Here is a 23,484-nt window from a genome sequence, read left to right on the forward strand (position 1 = left end):
TGTAATTGGTCTACAGTATTTATTCTTTTTACTGTCTGTTCACTTTCCTTTATTAACCCGTTTAATCCCAAATTTTTTCCTGCAATGTGAGTACATGCAATTTACTCCTTAGACCTCCCTAACACACAAATGGTATGCCTTCTTTGATTTTATGTTGGTTAAGTTAGTGAAATATTAGGTTTTATACTCGGTCACAATAGTGACCGGTGGGAAACAGCATAGACAGAATTCATACAAATTCTTCTATTAGACCTATTTACTGGTTTGAAACTTAAAATAACAATAAAATATCCAACATATAAGAATGAGATATGATTAGGATTTACTTCAAAACTATTTCTATTGTTCATGATACACAATAAAAAAAAAAATTGGGGGTATGAAAATTGCAGCCCATTGAAATAAATACAAAAATCTAGGTAACACGTTCATCTTCACTGAATAACGTGTCTGGCCAAAGAGAGGGGAAGAGGTGACCAACAAACCTTGAAAAGATCTAGGCACATACATGTAGTTATTACTCCTAAATATTAGGAAGAGCAACTTTGAACATTGAAGCACCAATTGGTAAATCCGAAATTTGGAAGTTTACAAGGTATATCTTATAAGGTTTATAAGGTATATCTCATAGATATAGATAGACAGACAGACAGACAGAAGTATAGACTGATAGACAGATAGACAGAAGTATAGATAGATAGACAGACAGACAGACAGAAGTATAGATAGATAGACAGACAGGCAGACAGACAGACAGAAGTATAGATAGACAGACAGAGAGAAGTATAGACAGACAGACAGAAGTTTAGATAGATGGATAGATAGATAGACAGAAGTATAGACAGACAGACATATAGATAGACAGACAGAAGTATAGTTAGACAGACAGACAGAAGTATAGTTAGTTAGACAGACAGAAGTATAGATAGATAGACAGACAGACAGACAGAAAGAAGTATAGCTAGACAAAGGTATAGACAGACAGAAGTACAGACAGAAGTACGATGGATGGGTGGATGTGTGGGTGGGTGGATGGATGGATGGATGGATGGACGGATGGATGGACAGATGGACGGATGGATGGACGGATGGACAGATGGACGGATGGATAGTTTTCAGTTCAATCTGTGAGTGAGTTCATATGAATAACACAGAATGACATAGAGGGGACTTATTCTGTGTTATACTACCGGTCACAATTGTGACCGTCTTCTTTTATATGCATCCTGACAGCAGAATAAACCATGTATTCATATAATTTCAATATGTGTGTATAGATGACCCTTTCATGATGATGTGTGCAAAAAATGAATGAACTATTCAAAAATTAACTTTGATTAATTCATTAAATTTTCCTGTCATTTCTGTGCTTTCACATTGTCATTGTGCTAAGATGGCAGTACCAAGAAATAAGTGTGTGTGGTCACACAACCAAACTATGCAGCAATGTTAAACCTGCCCAGAACTCATGTAGACATCTTAAATGGGTATTATAAATGAAAATTTGCTTCATAATAGAAGTTGCTTTTTAATACAACACTAAAATATTCGAGGAAAATTTACGGTCACAATTGTGACCGGTGGGATTAAACGGGTTAATATTTCTTAACTTTATTAGTTAGGCTAGAAGTTTTTGAAAATAAATTTATATTTTGATGAACAATGTGGAGGTGATTATCATTATTACAACTACAATTTCAGTCCGTTCCACATACAGAGTGTGTGTAAAACTTTAGAAGACTTGAAATACTCGGATTACCTACTTTTATAGTACTTCAATGGAGCTCAAATGTCATTTTTTTAAGCTTGACAGCCCTAGTCCCCATTCACTTTCATCTAAACATCTCCTTTTGTGTTCAACCAAAGGAGTCACACAGATTTGGAATGACGTGAGTGTGAGCGATGGCAGAATTGTCAGTTTAGGTTGAACTATGAACTAACACCTTATTTTGAGGTGACATGTTACTACATGTACATTATGCATAATTACAAGTAACTAACCAAACTCTAACCCTAATTGTAACTCGTACATGTAGCTAATAATTATTATTAGCTAACTTCTTATTTGAGTAAGTACACTACGTCACCTTAAAATAAAGTGTAACCTAAAATACCCCTTAAAATAAGAGATGTGAAGAGAGAGTTAACCTGTGAGTTAGCACAGTTGATCAGAGCTCCTTTCTGCAGCAGCGAATTCAGGAATGAACCCAGCGCCCGCGGGAGAGACGCCACCATGAAAACCTCCGTAATCCCACCGGTCATGTCCACCATAGCCTCGTGAGGGAAACCCATATTCAGAGCGTTATAACCTCCCTTCATCCTGAGAAAGACATTGTGAACAAAAAGACAGGTTTAATGCCAATACACAGTATAAAACCATTCAAAAGATTTCTGTTTCAAATAAATGCTGTTCTATTCATCAAAGAATCCTGAAAATGTATCATGGTTTCCACAAAAATATGATCAGCATGACTGTTTTCAACATTGATAATAATCATAAATGTTATTTGATTAGCAAATCATCATATTAGAATGATTTCTAAAAAGGATCATGTTACACACTGGAATAATAGACTATTTAAATGAGACACGATACACTTGAGTTAGTTGTACTGTATCGTTCAACACCGTCTGATGCATGGGTGTCGGAAGCAAACAAAAGGTGGGTGGGTCCTCTCTCTCAGAATTTTTTTTTCCTGGAGTAACATTACACCCCATATTTAGATTAGGGGGTGAAATGCTGTTTCATGCATACTGAGCTTTTTACACTGTTAAAGACTTGGATTCCCATCCTAAACATAGACAAAGTTTCAAAAACTAATGTTGGACGTTTGCTGGAGTATTTCTGTGTCAAAAATACTCCTTCCGGTTTCTCACAAGTTTCGGAGAGTTTTTTTCGAGTATGGCTCGACTTGACGTTAATAGAGCGGAAGGTCCTTGTATGCAGGGCCGGCGTTTGCTATAGGCGAGCTAGGCGGTTGCCTAGGGCGACAATTGTGTTAGGGGCGCGAGCGCACTCTAGTGCCGCCCATTACTTCCCATTAAGCATAGACTCGGAACAAGCGAAATACAACATAATGTTCATTAAACATGATCGTCATAGGGCGCCCCCTCAGCCACACGTTTAATTACTTATCAACCTGATTATTGGATTGAATTGATGGTGATTATTGATTATTAGTTCAGGCGTTAGGTCAGGCCAGTGCTCATCTTGCACGTTCATCAAAAATGAGGCGTCTAAACCCCGCGGATGCACAGGGACGGAAAAAGAGAAAAAAAGAAAGGAAGAAAATCGAAAGAAAGCCCAGTATAGAGGTTAGTCTTCTTATCTCAGCCAATAAGTTGTCAAACAAAATAAAATTACTTAGTATCAATCTTATCAACTAATATTTATTTTATAAATATTATTAACAATTGTCACTAAGCTATCACTTGCTAGTTTTCTACATAATTACTATACGTATTGCAAACAACTTCACTGACAATAATCTACAATAACCTACATGGATGTCATTTAAATATCAAAAGTCCAGTTCATTATGAATATAACGTATGCATGTTATTTATAAAAAGTACAAACGCTCTCTACGTGGGCATCGGAAGGAAATAAATACGGCCTCTCGTTTTTTTTTTTTTACTGGAGCAGCCTAACGATAGACGCCATATTATTTACATTAAACACAAATATGCTGTGTTCACTAAATTCTCTACAGTGGCTGTAGTGTAGTGGTAAGATGCATGGCATCAAGATTTGATGCAGATCGATCAGAGGTTCGATCCTGCCTTTTGCCACACTCGCTCTATTCCCTTTTCCCATCACATATCAGATCGGAAAGGCATTTATTTTCAATAAAAAGTGAGAAAATGTTTGAAAAGTGGAAATAAAGCGTCGAACGTGTTTAATAATAAGTGCTTCTCGGTTAGGCCTAGGAAAAAAGACATGTGCTGAATTAGAATAGAGACGATAAAAGTGAGTGGGGTGGGGTGGAGGGGTGGGGGGCGCAAAACTCCATCTCGCCCAGGGCAACCAAAGAGCTAGCGCCGGCCCTGCTTGTATGGGCCGTACGGGCTCTTCTCCCGGGTAGGGTGCGCGCGCGCGTGACTAGAGCAAGAGAGAGAGGAAATGCACGCCCGTAAACACTCAGGTGCAGATCCAGTCGTCAGTGAACACTTCTGTCGGTTATACTCCGTGCCGCGCTCCACTTTATTCCTATGAGTGACGTCGAGCGACTTCAACGCTTCAGCACAGCATTCCGGGAAGGCAGCGCTGCATTTGAACCGATTTGAACGCAGAAATGACGGGAAGCTTCACAACATCGCGTCAGTCGCGTCTAAAAGTGGATTTACACGCCACTGCTGTCACAGGACTTCACCAAATCATACCAAAGAAGTGTTTTTTTGACGGAGCGGTCCCAGCGATAAACGTTCGGTCCTGCTTTGGAAGCAGCCGGTGAGTAAAACTGCTTCAAATGTCTGTGCTGTCGGCTCGTCGCGTGAGTAAACATCAGTAAACGACACGATCGCGTGCTTCGTCATTCAAATGCGCTAACGGTTACTCCATTGTTGTTCTGTGTATAACGTTACACTAGTCTGACGTGCAAAACCGTTTTGCTTGCTACCTCTAAGGTCTAGTCGCATACAATAGTCCATAAACCGAATCATGTCCTCATAAACTCCGAGTAAAGACACACAAATGTTGACAGGCCACTAAATACAGTCTATACCACAGAGATGGACGTCCTGCTGTTGCTGTTTCTCCTGTTCAATTTATTTCTGCCTCAGATTTGATTGTGGATCATTATCTGTATTAGCTGAGATAGCCATGGGTTTCTCCACGCTTGAGGACGTCACCGCTTTGTTCACGATCGTCATTCTTTAGCTCCGCCCACTCGATTTTTTTCCGGAAAGACTCGGTACAGCCCATATTTCTTTTATAAATATAATAAAACTAAAGACTTTTCGGAGATATGAAGGATGCAATACTACTCTATAGGTACTCAAGATTGACATGAGATTGACTGAAACTGAGTGTTTCACACCCCCCTCCCTTTAAATACAAATACACCACCGTTTACTAAATGATTGATAGGGCCAGACAAAATTACGAGAATCACTAAGTTATTTACCGCGGCATTAGTGTAGGGGTAGGACGCAAAACGATCAGAGGTTCGAATCCGCCTTTTGCCACACTCGCTATAATTCCTTTTTCCCATCACACATCAGATCGGAAAGGCATTTATTTTCAATAAAAATGGGGAAAATATTAGAAAAGTGGAAATAAAGTGTCTAATATGTGTTTAATGACAAGTGTTTCTCAATTAGGGGTAGGTAAACAGACATGTCCTGATTTAGAGACGATAAAAGTGAGTGGGTCCAATATCATTGGTCGTAAAAAGTGGGTGGGTCTTGTCCGACCCACACACAATGGTTCCGACGCCCATGGTCTGATGTTCATTCATGTTTATTTAGTGCTATAAGTAGAAGTAAACAGAAGAGATGATCGTTTCACGTGCCACTTGAACAAAGACGCTACAACGATCTGTCACAACACATTAACGAGCGCCAAAACTGTATATATTGTTTTGATTTTTTTCTTGTGGCAAATTTGACATGATCTAAAAGCTGAGTCATTGTTTCATATGAAAAGTAACAAAGTAGCTAAATGCGATTATTAGATGGCAGGCACGCTACACATAATGTTCAGTGAGGTTTTGTTTACATCTTGGGATTTAATAATCAATCTTTTTTGCCCTCCAAAACCATTTTTTCACCATAATCAAATTTTTGGTTGCTGAAATTAATTTTTACTATTTTTTAGTGAAGGGTGCAATGAAGCTTTTCGTAACTTTGAAACAATTGAACCAATCGCTGAAATGATTCACCGTTTCGAAACGCTCGAAATGCCACACACTGGTCAGAACAGTGTGAATGCAGCGAAAACTAATAAATATGCGTAGCTTGCAGCATATTTTACAAACCAATTGCAAGTGTTTTATTGAAAGTGCAATCTATTAAATGCAATTAACAAGTCATCTAATACCATTAAATATGAAGTGCCTTTATAACATGTACATTTCTTAAACTGTATTGGCTTGTTTATTGGGTTTCATGGGGTGCTTGGTCAATCAGGCAAGAAAGAGACTATTAAACTCTTTTCTTTATTTTTTTAAAAATGTGTCATTAAAATGTTTACAAATGTATAAAATTGATCAGAGATCAGTTAAAAACCATATGGCAAAATTTCAAAACATATCAGTTAAAATGAAGCCTAAAATGAATGCATAAATTAATATACAACGAAATGTAAAAAAAAAAAATGTTTTCCTTATTTATGTATAATTGTATTTTTTGCACATTTATTAATTTTGTATTTTATTTATTTTGTAATTAATTTATTTCCACATTTATTTATTTATAAATGTATCTCTACATTTATTTATTTATTTATACATTTATTTATTTCCACACTTCTATGTCCAAAGCTGCCAAAATAATAAATACATTATTAAATATACAAAGTAATGTAAAAATTTTAAAAATGTATGATTTTATTTCCTTATGTATAATTGTATTTTTTTCTACATTTATTTTTTCATTTATTTATACATTTATTTATGTCCACTTTTATTTATTTTCACATTTATTTAGGCTATGTATATTTGTATTTATGTCTAAAAAAATATTTATACACTATTTATTTTCACAGTTTATTTTCATATTTCTTTGTCCGTATGATAATGAGGCGGGGTGTTTTACCTCAGGCATAGCAGTCGAGCTCAGAGTGGCAGAGCTGAAGCTTTGAGGAAACAGTGACACCTTGTTGTGCGATCAAACGAAATGCTGACATGCCTTTGCAAGTCACACAGAAATCTTAAATCACCCTAATTGCATATTTATTGGTTGACCATACATATACTTTATCCTGGACATAGCCGTAAAACATTGTCCGGTCGAATTTAAAAAATGTCTTGGCACACATTATACATATTTTTTTTTAAACGCTGGTTGGAAAGAGTTAATATTTATATATATATATGTATGTATATATATATATATATATATATATAATGCAATTATATTCAAGCCCTTTTATGTGTTACTGACTTGGCATAAGCCTTCTCCAGCAGAGCGCTCCAGAACTCTTCTCTGTTTGAGGAGTGCAGATAGATCAGCTGACCGTTACGAGTCGGCAAGCGGTCATCGACTCGCACCTGACTCCACTTGCCATACTGCCAGAACTGCAGACAGAGAGACGCCATTAAAGCCCTTATAACCATTCGCTTTATTCTGTACAGTAACACACGGCACTAACCTGAAAATTAAAGCAGCCGTTGTAGCCCTTCTGAAAGCCTTGGCCTGGGGGAACGACACGATCCAGAAGGGAAGGGTAGAGAGAGAGAGATGCCACTGCAGACAAGAACCAGCAATCACCTGAGAGAGAGAGCGAGAGAGAGAGAGAGAGAGAGAGAGAGAGAGAGAGAGAGAGAGAGAGAGAGAGAGAGAGAGAGAGAGAGAGAGAGAGAGAGAGAGAGAGAGAGAGAGAGAGAGAGAGAGAGAGAGTTAAAGCGGCACGTTAAAACATGTTTCAGCACTAGTTTGGTTTTAAACGATCATTTTAATGGTATGTGGTAAACTTCACGACACTATTTCTTATGTGAGAGGTCTTTTTGCTTTGAAATCTTTACTGATTTTTATAAAGTAAACTTGAACAACTATTATATTGTTAATAATTCAAGATGAACACTGACTGGACTCAAGCAACTTCTGAGGAAGGTCTCTTAACCATTATTGCATTGCTTAAAGGTGCACTATGTAGTATTTTTGCAGCAAAATATCCAAAAACCACTAGGCCAGTGTTATATATTTTGTTCAGTTGAGTACTAACAATATCCCAAATGTGTCCAACTATTTGTAAATTGTGGGAAAATTGCTTTTTTAACCAATGACCCGTGACGTTTCAGCATAGCGGTTGAGCGAGTCGCCTGTCAATCGCGTCATATCTGCGCTACCCTCGGTTTTATTCTGCAGAAGCGCTTTTCTCTTAGCAGTGTGAACATGTCACTGCAGCGCCGAGCGTCCTAATTTTAAACACACTTAAATGTATCTAATATGATAAACAGAGCTGCTGTACCTGACAGGAAAAAGCGGAAGTGCGAGCGTCCGGCGACTGTGTCCCGTCCCGTCATAATAAAAGTCCTGTTACTCGCGAGCCGTGTCCCTGTGTAACAATCGCTCCAGCTGCCGTGCTCAGCTCCACAACTCTCGGTCCTGCTCTGCTTCACACTACAGTAACGTTAATTACCGCATCCATCAACGTGATTTCTGCCCGAGTCCTATTTTCCACCGGCTGTGAGGTGAAGACCACATGTCCCAAGATACTGCGCTCACACTTTGCGTCATCAAACTACACCTTTGTTTAGAATAGGCGCCCTCCAGTGGACGGAAAGTTGCATAGTGCACCTTTAATATGCTTAGTACTTCAACTCGGCGCAGTAAAAAGTCCCGGCTGAAACATCTTCCCTCACATCTCCCCCTCCCTCTCTCATTTCTGTCAATAGGGGGGAGGGGGAGATGTGAGGGAAGATGTTTCAGCCGGGACTTTTTACTCAAAGTACTCTCAGAAGTGCTATTCCGCCGTACATTATAGTTCTCCTTTTTAATCCGCTTAGAAAAGCGCCACATTTTATTTTATGTCACCATACTTGATCGTTCAACTATTCGTGTAACTGTATTTACAGTGCCTTGCGAAAATATTCAGCCTCCTTGAACTTTGCGACCTTTTTCCACATTTCAGGCTTCAAACATAGATATGAAACTGTAATTTTTTGTGAAGAATCAACAACAAGTGGGACACAATCATGAAGTGGAACGAAATTTTTTGAATATGAACTGTTTTAAAAAATCAAAAACTGAAAAATTGGGCGTGCAAAATTATTCGGCCCCTTTACTTTCAGTGCAGCAAACTCTCTCCAGAAGTTCAGTGAGGATCTCTGAATGATCCAATGTTGACCTAAATGACTAATGATGATAAACAGAATCCACCTGTGTGTCATCAAGTCTCCGTATAAATGCACCTGCACTGTGATAGTCTCAGAGGTCCGTTTAAAGCGCAGAGAGCATCATGAAGAACAAGGAACACACCAGGCAGGTCCGAGATACTGTTGTGGAGAAGTTTAAAGCCGGATTTGGATACAAAAAGATTTCCCAAGCTTTAAACATCCCAAGGAGCACTGCAAGCGATAATATTGAAATGGAAGGAGTATCAGACCACTGCAAATCTAGCAAGACCTGGCCGTCCCTCTAAACTTTCAGCTCATACAAGGAGAAGACTGATCAGAGATGCAGCCAAGAGGCCCATGATCACTCTGGAGAAACTGCAGAGATCTACAGCTGTGGTGGGAGACTCTGTCCAAAGGACAACAATCAGTCGTATACTGCACAAATCTGGCCTTTCTGGAAGAGTGGCAAGAAGAAAAAAGTGTTGTTTAAAGTTTGCCACAAGCCACCTGGGAGACACACCAAACATGTGGAAGAAGGTGCTCTGGTCAGATGAAACCAAAATTGAACTTTTTTGGCAACAATGCAAAACGTTATGTTTAGCGTAAAAGCAACACAGCTCATCACACTGAACACACCATCCCCACTGTCAAACATGGTGGCGGCAGCATCATGGTTTGGGCCTGCTTTTCTTCAGCAGGGACAGGGAAGATGGTTAAAATTGATGGGAAGATGGATGGAGCCAAATACAGGACCATTCTGGAAGAAAACCTGATGGAGTCTGCAACAGACCTGAGACTGGGACGGAGATTTGTCTTCCAACAAGACAATGATCCAAAACATAAAGCAAAATCTACAAGGGAATGGTTGAAAAATAACCATATCCAGGTGTTAGAATGGCCAAGCCAAAGTCCAGACCCGAATCCAATCGAGAATCTGTGGAAAGATCTGAAATATGCTGTTCACAAACGCTCTCCATCCTACCTCACTGAGCTCCAGCTGTTCTGGAGGAGGAATGGGCAAAAATGTCAGTCTCTCGATGTGCAAAACTGATAGAGACATACCCCAAGAGACTTACAGCTGTAATCGCAGCAAAAGGTGGCGCTACAAAGTATTAACTTATGGGGGGCGAATAATTTTTCACGCCAAATTTTTCAGTTTTGGATTTGTTAAAAAAGTTTGAAATATCCAATAAATTTCGTTCCACTTCATGATTGTTTCCCACTTGTTGTTGATTCTTCACAAAAAATTACAGTTTCATATCATTATGTTTGAAGCCTGAAATGTGGCAAAAGGTCGCAAAGTTCAAGGGGGCCGGATATTTTCGCAAGGCACTGTATTTTGAAAAATGTTGGTAACCAAAAAGTTGATGAACCCCATTAACTTGATTTCTTTTTTTCCTACTATGGAAGTCAGTGGGTGCTGTCAAATGTTTGGTTACCAATTTAGTACACATTTAGTAACTCATACAGGTGTGGAACAACTTGAGGCTCAGTAAATTATTTTTTTCATTTTTGGGTGAAATATCCCTAAAACATCAAAAGATATATGGGAAGAGTTGCATTGTATTATTATAGCATTCTGTGTTCCTCAGAAAAGGCCAGAGATCCACCAGATAAGAACATCACAGCTATTTGCTAAACACTGAAGCTATTTGATGTCACAACACGCTGCTTTTATCAAGCACTAGCAGTGTGACATGAGAACCTGCAAAAACCTGCAGCACCTGTATTGTTCTCAATGTGAATTCGTATTGTTTAAAATGGTTCAGCATTAAAGTCTCACTCAAAACTCCCTGGCAGACGTCCATACGTGTGGCTCCATCCACAATAAACTGGGGAAATGGACAGAGCTCCTGGAAAAGAGAGAAAACACAAAAGATCATTACAGGATCAAAGGATATTTAGGAAGAGGAATAATTCTGTCATCATTTTACTCATATCATCCCCCAAAAAATATCTGTGCAGCTGTGAACAATTACAAGACATGAGAACCAACGAGCATTCAAGTTAAAATTAAGTCCCACTGAAGTGCCCTATAAAACGCATTTTTTAATGTGTTGATGTCATTTCCACTGAAACAGGAAGACAGGCCGGGACATAACGAACAGCTCCTCCCCTTTAAAAAAAAATAGCAATGGCGTGTTTATATCACAACTCAGAACCATTGAGCTCATTAAAGCCGCAGTTTCCTCCTAATCTCTAAAGAGTTCACACTGCCCGATTTTAGCCCCGATATTGACTCGCCGACAGGTTTCACGCAGTGTGAATGATCAAAGACGCGATCAGAGAGAATCACCGACGAGTTGCCGCCGCCCATGAGATATTTGGCATGCTAAATATCTGTAGCTACCTGTCGGCGATTCATAATCCTGCTGTGTGAAATGTGTTCTGACTGAAAATCACATCGGCGATGACTGACAGCCAATGAGAGAGTGAGATACAGGACAGCGGGCGGTTCAGGGAGGAGTTTTAGAGCAGAATATCAGGATTTTATAGATATGTTTACAATTCTATCAAACAGAAACAAAGGCCAAACATTTGCACATCCAGCCACAGCAGCAACGCATTGCTAAATTACTTATTTAATAATAATAACCAGTTGCATTTATATACTGGGATTTATAACGACCACAGAGAGTCAGGACCTCGGTTTAACGTCTCATCTGAAGGACGGAGTATTTTGGAGAATACTGAAGACAATTTACCTCAAACTATCTTTGCAGAAGACAATCCTAGCTCCCTCTGTCTTTCCAACAATTTCCTCTGCAATAGACGTTTATCTTTTTCTTCACAAATCAGCACACAGACAATTTGGAACAAACTTTGTCCAGTTTATTATTTTTAATAACAATTCCAGGTCTCGCATGAGAAGTCCGGTCTGACGCACGTGTGATCTCACTTTGTTTACTTGTCACATCGCACGTGTGTTTAGTCGGGAAACGTAGTTTGAGCACTGGAGAGAGAGAGTTGTCGGCGACTCTTCCTCTTGTACGGTCATGCAGTGTGAGCCCCTCTTTCGCTGGTGTATCGTCCAGTCTGAACACATCAGTGACTGAACTACTCCAGATAGTCATGCAGTGTGAAAAGAGCAGTGACCCTACGAGTTTGAAAATCGTGCAGTCTGAACTAGGCTTATCCGTTTCTCCTCCTAACATATGGCTTTTAAATATAGCATACAGGTCCAATATGTTTTCTGGTATCGTGCATATGACCCGCTCTGTGCTATCATGTCTCTCGACCAGAACTGCGGTGGTTAAAGTGACACAGACTTAATTCACCCCAAGTGAACGCATATTTACACTGTCTGAATTGTTCCCTAACCCCTATATAGTGCACACTGTGCCATTCACCATGTAGAAAATAGTAAACGTGTGAACAAGTGACTGATTTCAGCCGCAGCTTCAGTGTTTGTTTATAATGTAGGGGGCGGGCTTCAGATTCTAGAGAGCATTTGATTGGACAGAAAATCTGATGAGAAGCTAAAGTGCAGAGTGATGTCATCAAAATCATTGATCAATATTGGTGGAAGTGAGAGACTGTACATTTTGAATGCTTATCTCTTTTAATTGTGAGTTTGGTCATTGTTTTGGATCAAATGTACGGAAGCTTATTGCATTCACTTGAGAAAAAAAATCTACTCTGTTTTTCTGAATTAATGACTTAATTATCTCAGAATTATGAGATAATTTTTCATGAATAAATTTTTTTTGCTCTGTTTTTCTGAATTAATGACTTAATTATCTCAGAATTATGAGATAATTTTTCATGAATATTTTTTTGTTCTGTTTTTCTGAATTAATGACTTAATTATCTCAGAATTATGAGATAATTTTTCATAAATAATTTTTTTTTGCTCTGTTTTTCTGAATTAATGAGATCCCTCAAAATCCAGCCAAGAGCTCTATTTTAGCTGGATTGCATGGAAGTAAACATGTCCCGCCTTTCAAATTTGTGCAGACAGCCGATCTCATGAAAATTCGTATAAATAGTAGTATAAATAAGTGTGCAATCTTGTGGAATGTATACGCTAAAATGAATTTTGGTGTGCATATGGTACACAGTTTTTCACGTGCTTATATGCACTTTATGGCATATTATACGTACGAACCCCCCATCCCACCATCCCCAACCTACTCAAGAGCATGTCATATGCATGCACGCGAAAGACTGTGTAGCACGTGCATTATCTCAGTAAACATTCCACACAATATACATTCCAAACGATATACATTAGACACGATTTCACACTCGTACTATTGATACGCATTACTATGTGATCGTGTTAAGATGATGCATCTGAAATGCATTCAGGCTGGCTACGTGGTGACACAAGAGACAATCAGGCAATTGTTGAAAATACTGGATCCCCATGGAGTGCAATAGCAATGTCAAGCAGATCAGAATGTTCATTTCTGCTGTCATGAGCTGTCTGCACAAAGTCGATGCACTAAAAACAATACAATTTTTATTACTTAAAGACAATGTCTCAAAGTACAATTCCTGAAGAAATTGTGAGTGGTGCTTGCCGTGGCAAAACTCGGGGCCCGGTGGCTACCACAAGGCAAAAAAGCCAAGCAACATGTCTGTACGATGTTGTGGGGCTGAGATATGGCTTCGTTATGTGTTTGTACGGTTGCTAGGGTACTGTAAATGGTTGCTATGGAGTGGCTTGGCACCATCCTATAATGAGCCCAAAAGCTACTTGTCAGTATGAATGATATAAACCAACCCCCATGTCTCTATGATTTTCTAATGCAGAGATCTAAACAGTTGCTAGGGTACTCTGTTTGGTTGCTATGGAGTGGCTTGGCACCATCCCATAATGATTCCCCCAAATCCCCTTGCCAGTATGAATGATATATACCAACCCCCGTGTCTCTATGATGTACTAATGCAGAGATATAGGTCTTGCTAAACAGTTGCTAGGGTACTCTGTTTGGTTGCTATGGAGTGGCCTGGCACCATCCCATAATGATTCCCCAAAATCCCCTTGCCAGTATGAATGATATAAACCAACCCCCGTGTCTCTATGATGTTCAGATGTGGAGATATACACTGTGGATTTGGGTTGTTAGGGTGCTTGATAATGGTTGCTAGGGAGTGGTTAGGAGGTGTTGAAGGTGATTTGTGATTGGCCGTTGATGCCCTGAGTCAATCAAACCCACCCTCATGTTTCTATGACACTTCTATCCAGAGATATCCCTTTGATCTCTTTCAATGGAAGTCTATGGGATCTGTTGCTAGGGAGCTCTAAATGGTTGCTAGGGCGTGGCTTAATAACATCATCATGATCCTGAGATAGTGATTGGTTGACTGAGTAGATTGGGCCCACCCCCTTGTCTCTGTGAGTCTGTGAAGCAGAGCTATGCTCAATACAAAATCCCTATGGGATTTACCATTGAATGAGAAAAATGAGCTTAGATTAGTGGTTTTCAAGTCTGCTCTGTACCTTTTGTATGTCTCCCTTATCAGACACACCCAATTTAGTTCTTGCAGTCACTACTAATGAGCTGAATCAGATGTAATAAATCAGGGAGACACACAAATTGTGCAGGGCTGGGATGCCTCCAGGACAGCTTTGAAAACCACTGGCTTAGATAACAGTAAGGCGAATCATATTAAAAGCCAAATTGCATTCCCTTTTCATTGGGACTTTAAATCTGAGTCTGTTCCTCACATAAACATACATATCGTATGACTTTAGAATAATGCATGAGTCAAACTGATTAGCATAATATTTTATGGTGCTTTTTTGGGTTTACTTTTAGGTGATGTTTGGAATGGCAAGTGGGTATTTAAAGGGATAGTTCACCCCAAAATAGTTCCAAACCTGCATGAGTTTCTTCTGTTTTACCCAGGCCTGCAGCACCCCTCTCGGAAACTGAAGCTTTCGCGCCTCGATCGCGCCTGTGTTTTCTAATGGATGCGACTACGCGAGGCAAACTAAACAATAAAATTACACCTCAAATATTTTCCCCCAAAGTTAATGTATGTCATTGAAGGCAGTTATCCTCACGATGATTTCATTTCAAGTGTTCTTTTTTAAAATAAGTTTAGTTTTAGTTCTTAATCTGATGCTATAAAAACGGGGGGTGTGACGTCATGATTAGCCCCGTTTCCACCAAAATTACCCGGAACAATTTGTACCAGGAACTTTTTTTCCAGGAACTTTTCTCCCCCCAGACCTGCAGCTGTCTGCGTTTCGACCGCGATCTAAAGTTCCGTGAAGATTAGGCAAATTAGTCCCGTGATGTAGGACTGCGCGCGACTGCTCCTCCAAAATCAGTGACGGACAGTAATCATTTTTGCGCGACACTAGCCACGTTTACAAGCACACTTTTTTTGTCATTCTGATTGAAAGATTTTAGTGGACTGTTTACATGAGACGTTATCTAAACCGATCTGGTGTTTACATGTGATGACTTTCAATCGCAGTCATTTTGTCACATGCAGTTTGTCTGCCGCATCAACGCTGTTTTCTCCAGCAGCTGGAATGTGTTTACTGTAGCCATAGCAACTCTTAACGGCCACCAGGACTAATAATAATACAGTATTATATTATAAGCTATTTATTTGTTGTAAAGTGTAATAATCACCTCAGATTTTTTTTTTATTCTTCTGTCCTGGGGCAATATACGCTGTCATTATTCCAACATTATCTTCAAAACTTACAAAATAAAAAGTTTACCCCTCAGAAAAATGAGCTTTCCTCTCTTGTCAACATGAGCGTGGCGCGTGCTGTCACGTCATGTAAGGACGCACACTTATAGTAATCGGTCAGGTCGATTACATGGTGAAAAATAGACTGTTAAAATGTTTTAGAGTATGAAAGAGATTCAAGCTGTGCTGCTTTTGCTGGTTATGCATAGGTTTACTAAGAGGTAATTAACAACGACAGAAAAGAGCACTAATATGCAGATTCAGCTAGCCTGGATGCCAGCTGAACTTAGCCCCGCCCACAAATTTTTTAGGTCAAGCAATTCGGTCTGGCCTTGCTCCATAGAGGAGTAATTATCCCCGAACAGAAACTGTTCGGACCAATGAAATCATCAGGGCGGGCTTTAGACGATGACGGACAGATGATCAACAGTAACGTAATCATGCACGTCATCAAAGGGGCTTGGGTTATATTTGATCAAATCCTAAACTGAGAGCTTGTTTGTATCTGCATTCACCTTCACAATTTGTCTCAGAAATGATGATCATGTTGGGTAAGTACTCTGTGTATCATTAAATTATTTTACAACATTGGCAAAGATTGTGTATTCCAGCCTGATTTCAGCGCATGTGCAGACAGGGTTGCCAAGTTTTTACAACAAAACGCGCCAACTACTAGCCTTAATAGCTTCTCGGGGGGTTCTCCGGGGGAAAAATGGGGTTTGGGCGGCTTAAACCAGCGGACATAGAACGTCGCTTCGTTGCTCTGATTGGTTGTAGGTCTATCCAATTGAGGTCTTTCCTGGTTCGGTTGAAACACGCCTCATAATCACAGCCCAATGGAGCATCAGACTCATATTCTGACTAGAATTGAGTATGACCACATCAGGCTAAGATTCAGCAGCATGCAGCATATTCAGAAAACTTGTAAAGCTAGATTTAAAATGACAATGTATATTATTATCAGCTATTACAGGCATTGCACGTGAGATGGCCGCCATCAGACAGAGAGCAAGACTGATATTACTGAACGTAGACTGAACCTCACAAAAGACTTTTAAAAATGCGGTTGAAATAAAATGCTGCATGAGCTCAACTAATCAACACGTTCAGCGCCCAAGTCCCACCCTTGAAAGTTCCTGAACTTTGAAAAGGTACTACCTCACGAGCAGGGCCGTTTGGAGGGGGAAATATTTACCCCGAACTTCATTTAGACCCTAGTTCCTGCGGTCTAAACACACCGAGTACCACCCAAAGTTTCTGGGTAAAGTTCCTGCGGTGGAAACGCGGCTGAGCTCGACGTCTTCTCTGAGTGAAGGTGTCACTGAGGAACTAACAGACTTTTTTCGGGATTTTTGGGAGCAGATTGGAGCTTTAGCTTTAATTTCTACATTTCCATAACTGTTTATTTCACACCAACATAATTAATTGTTCTGCATCTGTGAGAGTGTGGGCGGGCTTTTGATATCGCAGCTGTACTTCCTGCTCTACTTCCTGTTCTCTACTGCGCAGACTCGGTCCCGAAATCGCTACTGCGCAGAGACTCGGTCCCAAGATGTTAGCGCCGTACAGATCGCCTGAAAGTTTCAACTCTGGCAAACGGAAACGGATGATGTCAAGTCGTCCATATTTTTTTACGGTCTGTGTTGAACACAAAAGAAGATATTTTAAAGAATGTTGGTAACCAGACAGTTGATGTAGCCATTGATTTTAATTGTCATTTTTTAAAATATCATATTTTGTGTTCAACAAAAGAAAGAAACTCACACAAGATTGGAATAACATGAGGGTGAAATAAGTTTTGGGTGTAATAATGAACTACATGTGCTTATAGGGTTAGGAAGATTGGGGTTAACTGTAATTATGCAGTAGCAAGGACACATTACAATAACCTAATGTGTTACCCTAATAGGATTTAAAAATAACCCATGAAGTAAGAATGAACATCCCCCCAAAAAAGGTTCTTTATAAGAAGAAATGTATTTACTGAACCGAAGGTGCTGTTAAGGAACTTTTATATCTAAGAGTATAATATGAGGAGCAGCAATAAAAATATTACAGTTGAGAAACATCAGTTCAAACATTCCATTTCTAAACTGTTTCTCCCTTTGGGCAGATGTGTGTGTGTGTGTCAGCTGCTCACCAGACACAAGCCTGGACAGTTCTTCACTCAAACAGACTCATTGACATTTCAGAGAAACACCCCCTCAGTTTCACACATCTTGCTTTTATATGCAGCAGTGTGATGTAGTTAAAGACGCTAAAGATTTTACTATAACCATCACTAATTGATTAAGATACTTCGTTCCAGAGGGACTGACTTTAAGTTTCTGCCTACTTTACTTTAGAGCAGGGTTCGTCAAATCTAAACCTGCCCTGCAGAGGTTAGCTCAAACCCTGATCAAGCTCACCTACACCTATAATTTTCAAGTTACTTGTGGCCCCCAGGATTTGAGGAACCTTGTTTTGCAGTCTCTAGACATCCTATAAACTTTACAGCAATAAGAGACCCAACAAAATCAATGCTAAATGACATGAAATGATAAATGATAATGTTGCATTATAATGTTATGCAAGGTCTGAGAAATAAATAATGGACACAAATTTCTTAATGCCACTGCATTAGATGTGTCTATCTGTCTTTAAAATAACGGCACTTGCCTATAGTTTGTTTCTAATGTAATCACATTCAGATATGCTAAGTGTGACTTAAGTGTCCAAATACTTATTTCTTAGAGCACACTGAGTTCTATATGTAACCTCAGGGTTCTTGACTCAATTGTATGCCAAAAACATTCTTTAAAATGAGAAATGTCTTAAATTATTGATTCATGTTAAACAGGTTATTCATTCTCAGAAAAAAAGTACAGCTGTCACCGGGGTGCCTCAGGGTATATTTTAACACCTAAAAGGAAGAAAAGTGTACCTTTTGAAAAGTTGACAGCAATTTTTTTTTTTTGACAATGTATGTTTATGAGCTGCTTCATTCAACAACTGTAATTCAACTTAAACAATGAATTAAACCCATTACATTATCTCATGATGTGAACCAGACAGAACTCTTTAAGGTTCTATATAGAATATTTCTGTATATCTTGAGTTCTATATCGAATCTCTGCTGCGAGTGATAACTAGACTACGAAAAAATGTCCAAATACGGCATATAAAATGACATTGGTCACACACACCCACACATCAGTATCAGAGAAGAGTTCTTCGGCATGTTTTGACAGATTGTGTGTTAACACGCATCCTTATGGAGGTGTGTGCTGGAACTTCGGCTCACCTTTGGTCGTTTCCAAACCACGTCGGTCTGAATCGGCATGTTCTGGACCGGGAACCTCGAGTCCAAGTACAGCCCATCCTGCAGAGGGATCCCGGAGGTGGGGGACCACAGAAAAGTCGGGCTGCCCAGCGTCTCCCAGGGGTTCGAGTCGGACGAGTCTGTGCTCGATTGTTTCTTTGTTTCGGACATACTGGAGACCGTGAAAAACTCCTGCCTCGGGGCTTGCTTCATCGTGCGCGGCTTTTTTAACCTAAATCTGTTGGTGTTTTTGGGAACGAGTGTCCTTGGATGCAAAAACACGCAATTGAAGTTATCCCTAATGTCAACAGTGTCAGCGAGTCGTCGGTCTGAGGTAAAGTACGCAGCTAGGAGTTCTTCACCTTTAACCAGCTCCTCCCTCACCTGTGCGCACTCATACAGGCAGAAAACATCTGTCACGATCAACAACAGACAGCCTTTACCACAGGGGAAAATATACAATACATTTGTATAGCAAAAAAAAACTTGACCTTTTACAAACAATATATCGATTATGAAGCACAAACCCAGCTAACGTTCTTAGAACTTTGGCTAATTCTGGCAAGGTTCTCAAAGTTATGAATAAACATTATTAATAGGCTTTAAAGTGACGTTAATAGAACGTACATTCGAAGTCATCGAGTTTTTAATCATGTTCTCAAAACTCTAGCACTAAAACATTCTTTCATGGAACGTTTTTATTTTGTTCGTCTAATATATATATATATATATATATATATATATATATATATATATATATTTTTTTTTTTTTAAATGTTACTAAGCTAGGCTACTTGTTTCAGAATGTTCAGAGAACATTTAAAATTAACGTTCCAAAAAACGATGATGAAATGTAATTTGCCTTTACGTTCAAATAACCACGAAACAAAAACGTTTTTAAAACATTTTAACATTTTACGTTCTAATAAACACGAAACAAAAACGTTTTTAAAACATTTTAACATTTTACGTTCAAATAAACACGAAACAAAAACGTTTTTAAAATATTTTAACATTTTACGTTCAAATAACCACAAAACAAAAACGTTTTTAAAACATTTGAACATTTTACGTTCAAATAAACACGAAACAAAAACGTTTTTAAAACATTTTAACATTTTACGTTCAAATAAACATGAAACAAAAACGTTTTTAAAACATTTTAACATTTTACGTTCAAATAAACACGAAACAAAAACGTTTTAAAAACATTTTAACATTTTACATTCAAATAAACACGAAACAAAAACGTTTTTAAAACATTTTAATAACGTTTGCAGGGAACATTCCGCTCAGAAAAGTAAAGTAAAGTAGGCTTAAAGTAACGTACAGTAAAGTAAAACTCCGTAAAGTTTTCATAACTTAATGGGAAGCAAGCAACAACAAAAAAGTGCTTTTTGGGGGGGGGGGGGGGGGGGGGAAGGGGAAGGGGAGAGAGAGAGAGAGAGAGAGAGAGAGAGAGAGAGAGAGAGAGAGAGAGAGAGAGAGAGAGAGAGAGAGAGAGAGAGAGAGAGAGAGAGAGAGCACTTCATATGCAGAAAGAAGGGGGGAAACAGCTAAACGATCTAAACAAGCGTATTGCATTTGAAAGGACAACACAGTATTTTCAACTACAGTAATAAAATCCATGGCCAGTTATCATTTCAGCCACCATTGTCATGCAGGTGTGTTCATTTTGGACCTCGCTTATATAGCCCATCCTTAAACAAACACACTGCTGTGCATAAAGGGCTGAACTGCAAAAGGTCTGATCTGTATTGTAGACATTGTGACTGAAATGCAAAGAACTTGATGAGCCAGTAGGCCGGAGAATAGATATGAAAGATGATTCTCACAAAGACCTGGTGTCTGTAAGATTTTGAAAAATGTTTTTAAATAAATCTGTTCTGCTTACTAAGGTTGCATTTATACAAATAAAAATATAGTAAAAACAATGAAATCTTACACTCTAAAAATTGCTGGGTTAAAAACAACCCAAGTTGGGTTGAAAATGCACCGACCCAACAATTGAGTTGTTTTAACCCAATGGTTGAGTTGTTTTAACCCAGTGGTTGAGTTGTTTTAACCCAGTGGTTGGGTTAAATGTTGCTTAAGACAACCCAATTGCTGGGTAAGAACAACTCAACCATTGGGTTAAAACAACCCAATTGTTGGGTCGGTGCATTTTCAACCCAACTTGGGTTGTTTTTAACCCAGCATTTTTTAGAGTGTATTACACATTTAAAATAACTGTTTTCTATGTGAATAAATTGTTCAAATGTAATTTATTCCTGTGATCAACGCTGCATTTTCAGCTTTTTTTCTTCGGTTGTCAGAGTCACATGATCCTTCAGAAATCATTCTGATGATTTGCAAACATTTATGACTATTTGAATACAAAATTGGTGCAAACATAATTTCTTGTTTAACTTGATTATGATGTGACCAGAATGTTTAATGGTGAATAATTAGCATTTTTAGACAGATGATAAATTTTTTGTATCAAAACCTGTGGTTAAATAAAACCTGTCATCAGGTAACATATACAGTACCTTTATTCATTTAGTAGCTGTTTTTATCCAAAATAACTTGCAAATGAGGAACAAAAAGCAATTCACCCTAAGGCAACCGTAACTTGAGAAGCGTTTCCTTATAGTTTCAAAATGACTTAGAGAAGTACAGACATGTGATGGTGAAACAGTAGATCAGGGTTTAGTGCACATTTACTTAGACTGTGCAAAGGAGGAAGTTTATTGTAAAGACGTGTACAGAAGTATTTATGTGGCTTTTAAAATGTTTTCCCATTTGTTTCAAGTCTTATGTTATGTATTGTGGTAATAAAATTTCTGAGGGAACAGCCCAGATACACTCTAAAAAATTCTGAGTAAAAAACAACCCAATGTTGGGTCAAATATGGACTAACCCAGCAGTTGGGTTGTTTTAACCCAGCGATTGGGTTGTCTTAAGCAAATGTTTAACCCAACCGCAGGATTAAAACAACCCAATCGTTGGGTTAAAATAACCCAATTGCTGGGTTAGTCCATATTTGACCCAACATTGGGTTAAAACAACCCAGCATTTTTTAGAGTGGAGCATTTTTATGATCATAGTAAGTGTGATGAATATGCTTGTGGAAGAGTTGATGCTTCTTGACGATTAAGAGAGAGAGAGAGAGAGACGGAAAGATCATTCCTCCACTGAAGTGAATGTGAACCCAGAGGCACCACAGTGAACTGACAAATGAGTTACCTTCTTCTAAGCCTAAACATCTTTTAGATCTAGGAAAACTAGTGGCACACAGCTTAATGTGCCAAGAGATCAGAGGGATCTGAGTCACATTGCTCCGGGACTGATGTTAAATGTTCACAGAACCATGTGTCCTCATAAACTGGTTGATTTGCAAATAAACCAATCCAGTGAACGCAGTAAACATCCGTGACCGGTTGATCAGATGTTTAACATGCAAATGACACGGTGAGTTCACATGGACAAATTCAAATAAGATCTTTTTTAACTCAAGCCTACTGTATGATATTTGATATGGAATTATTCACATGATCAAAACTGTTGTACTACATCTACATGCCTTCTGTTTACTGAAATTTATGAAGATATTTATGAAGCCTTTCAAGAACAAACCGGAATCGAACAAGAGATTAAAGAAGAAGTGACAACATGTTGAATGAGACATGACCATTCTGAATGGATAGTTGATGAATTTATGTAGTGGAGGAGGAGTATCATCGATCAGAAGTCATCGATTAGCATATTCTGTCATGATACTCTATAAATCGCTTGTGTGGAAGCGGTAGTAAGATGCACAGAGCCAGAGAATATCTGTTGCATGAACATAGAACCAATATAGTTTAGTTTAATTACGGTTATAACTTATGTTGTCGTCTTGCTTTTATGACATGCTATTGCATTTGTGTTATACTGTATTACAATAAATGTGAAAAGACAGATGGGATGGATGAGCAGATTTCCAAATGTGCTCTACTACAGCAACTCTTCTTCTTCTCAACATGGCCTTTGTTGTGTGTTGGGGCGAGGTTTATGTACATTTTTGGGTTAGCAATGTCACTATAGAAGCTCATTGTAGTCCCAACCAACCATTTGTTGTGGGTTAGTTAAAGGGTTAGTTTACCCAAAAATGAAAATTAGCCCATGATTTACTCAACCTGTCATCCTAGGTGTACATGAGAATCTTCTTTCAGACGAATAAAAGTTATAGTTAAAAAAAAGAGTTCAATTAAAAAAGTCCTGGTTATCCAAACTTTGTAATGGCAGGGATTGTTGCTCTATTTTTGAAGTCCATAAAATGCCATCATATAACTGCTCCATACTAGCCTGGATGCCAGCTGAACTTAGCTCCGCCCACAACATTTTTAGGTCGGGCAATTCGGTCTGGCCTCGCTCCCTAGAGGAGTAATTATCCCCGAACAGAAACTGTTCGGACCAATGAAATCATCAGGGCGGGCTTTAGACGATGACGGACAGATGATCAACAGTAACGTAATCATCACGTCATCAAAGGGGCTTGGA

General features: G+C 38.9%; 1 protein-coding gene across 1 annotated transcript in view; it reads right to left on the reverse strand.

The window, feature by feature from the left end:
- The window catches only part of zgc:85932 (uncharacterized protein LOC405875 homolog), a 48,593-nt gene extending 29,280 nt beyond the window's left edge, over nucleotides 1-19,313 (reverse strand). The window contains exons 1-5 of the mRNA XM_067451883.1: nucleotides 18,943-19,313; nucleotides 10,783-10,852; nucleotides 7,313-7,431; nucleotides 7,105-7,238; nucleotides 2,149-2,320 (exon numbers count right to left, since the gene is read on the reverse strand). Of these exons, the coding sequence (XP_067307984.1) occupies nucleotides 2,149-2,320; nucleotides 7,105-7,238; nucleotides 7,313-7,431; nucleotides 10,783-10,852; nucleotides 18,943-19,173 (726 nt within the window). The 5' untranslated portion in view covers nucleotides 19,174-19,313. The remainder of the gene's footprint in view (nucleotides 1-2,148; nucleotides 2,321-7,104; nucleotides 7,239-7,312; nucleotides 7,432-10,782; nucleotides 10,853-18,942) is intronic.
- Between the last annotated feature and the right edge of the window lie 4,171 nt (nucleotides 19,314-23,484).

This window comes from Pseudorasbora parva, chromosome 8 (genome assembly GCF_024679245.1).
Source record: "Pseudorasbora parva isolate DD20220531a chromosome 8, ASM2467924v1, whole genome shotgun sequence".
NCBI classification, from domain to species: Eukaryota; Metazoa; Chordata; class Actinopteri; order Cypriniformes; family Gobionidae; genus Pseudorasbora; species Pseudorasbora parva.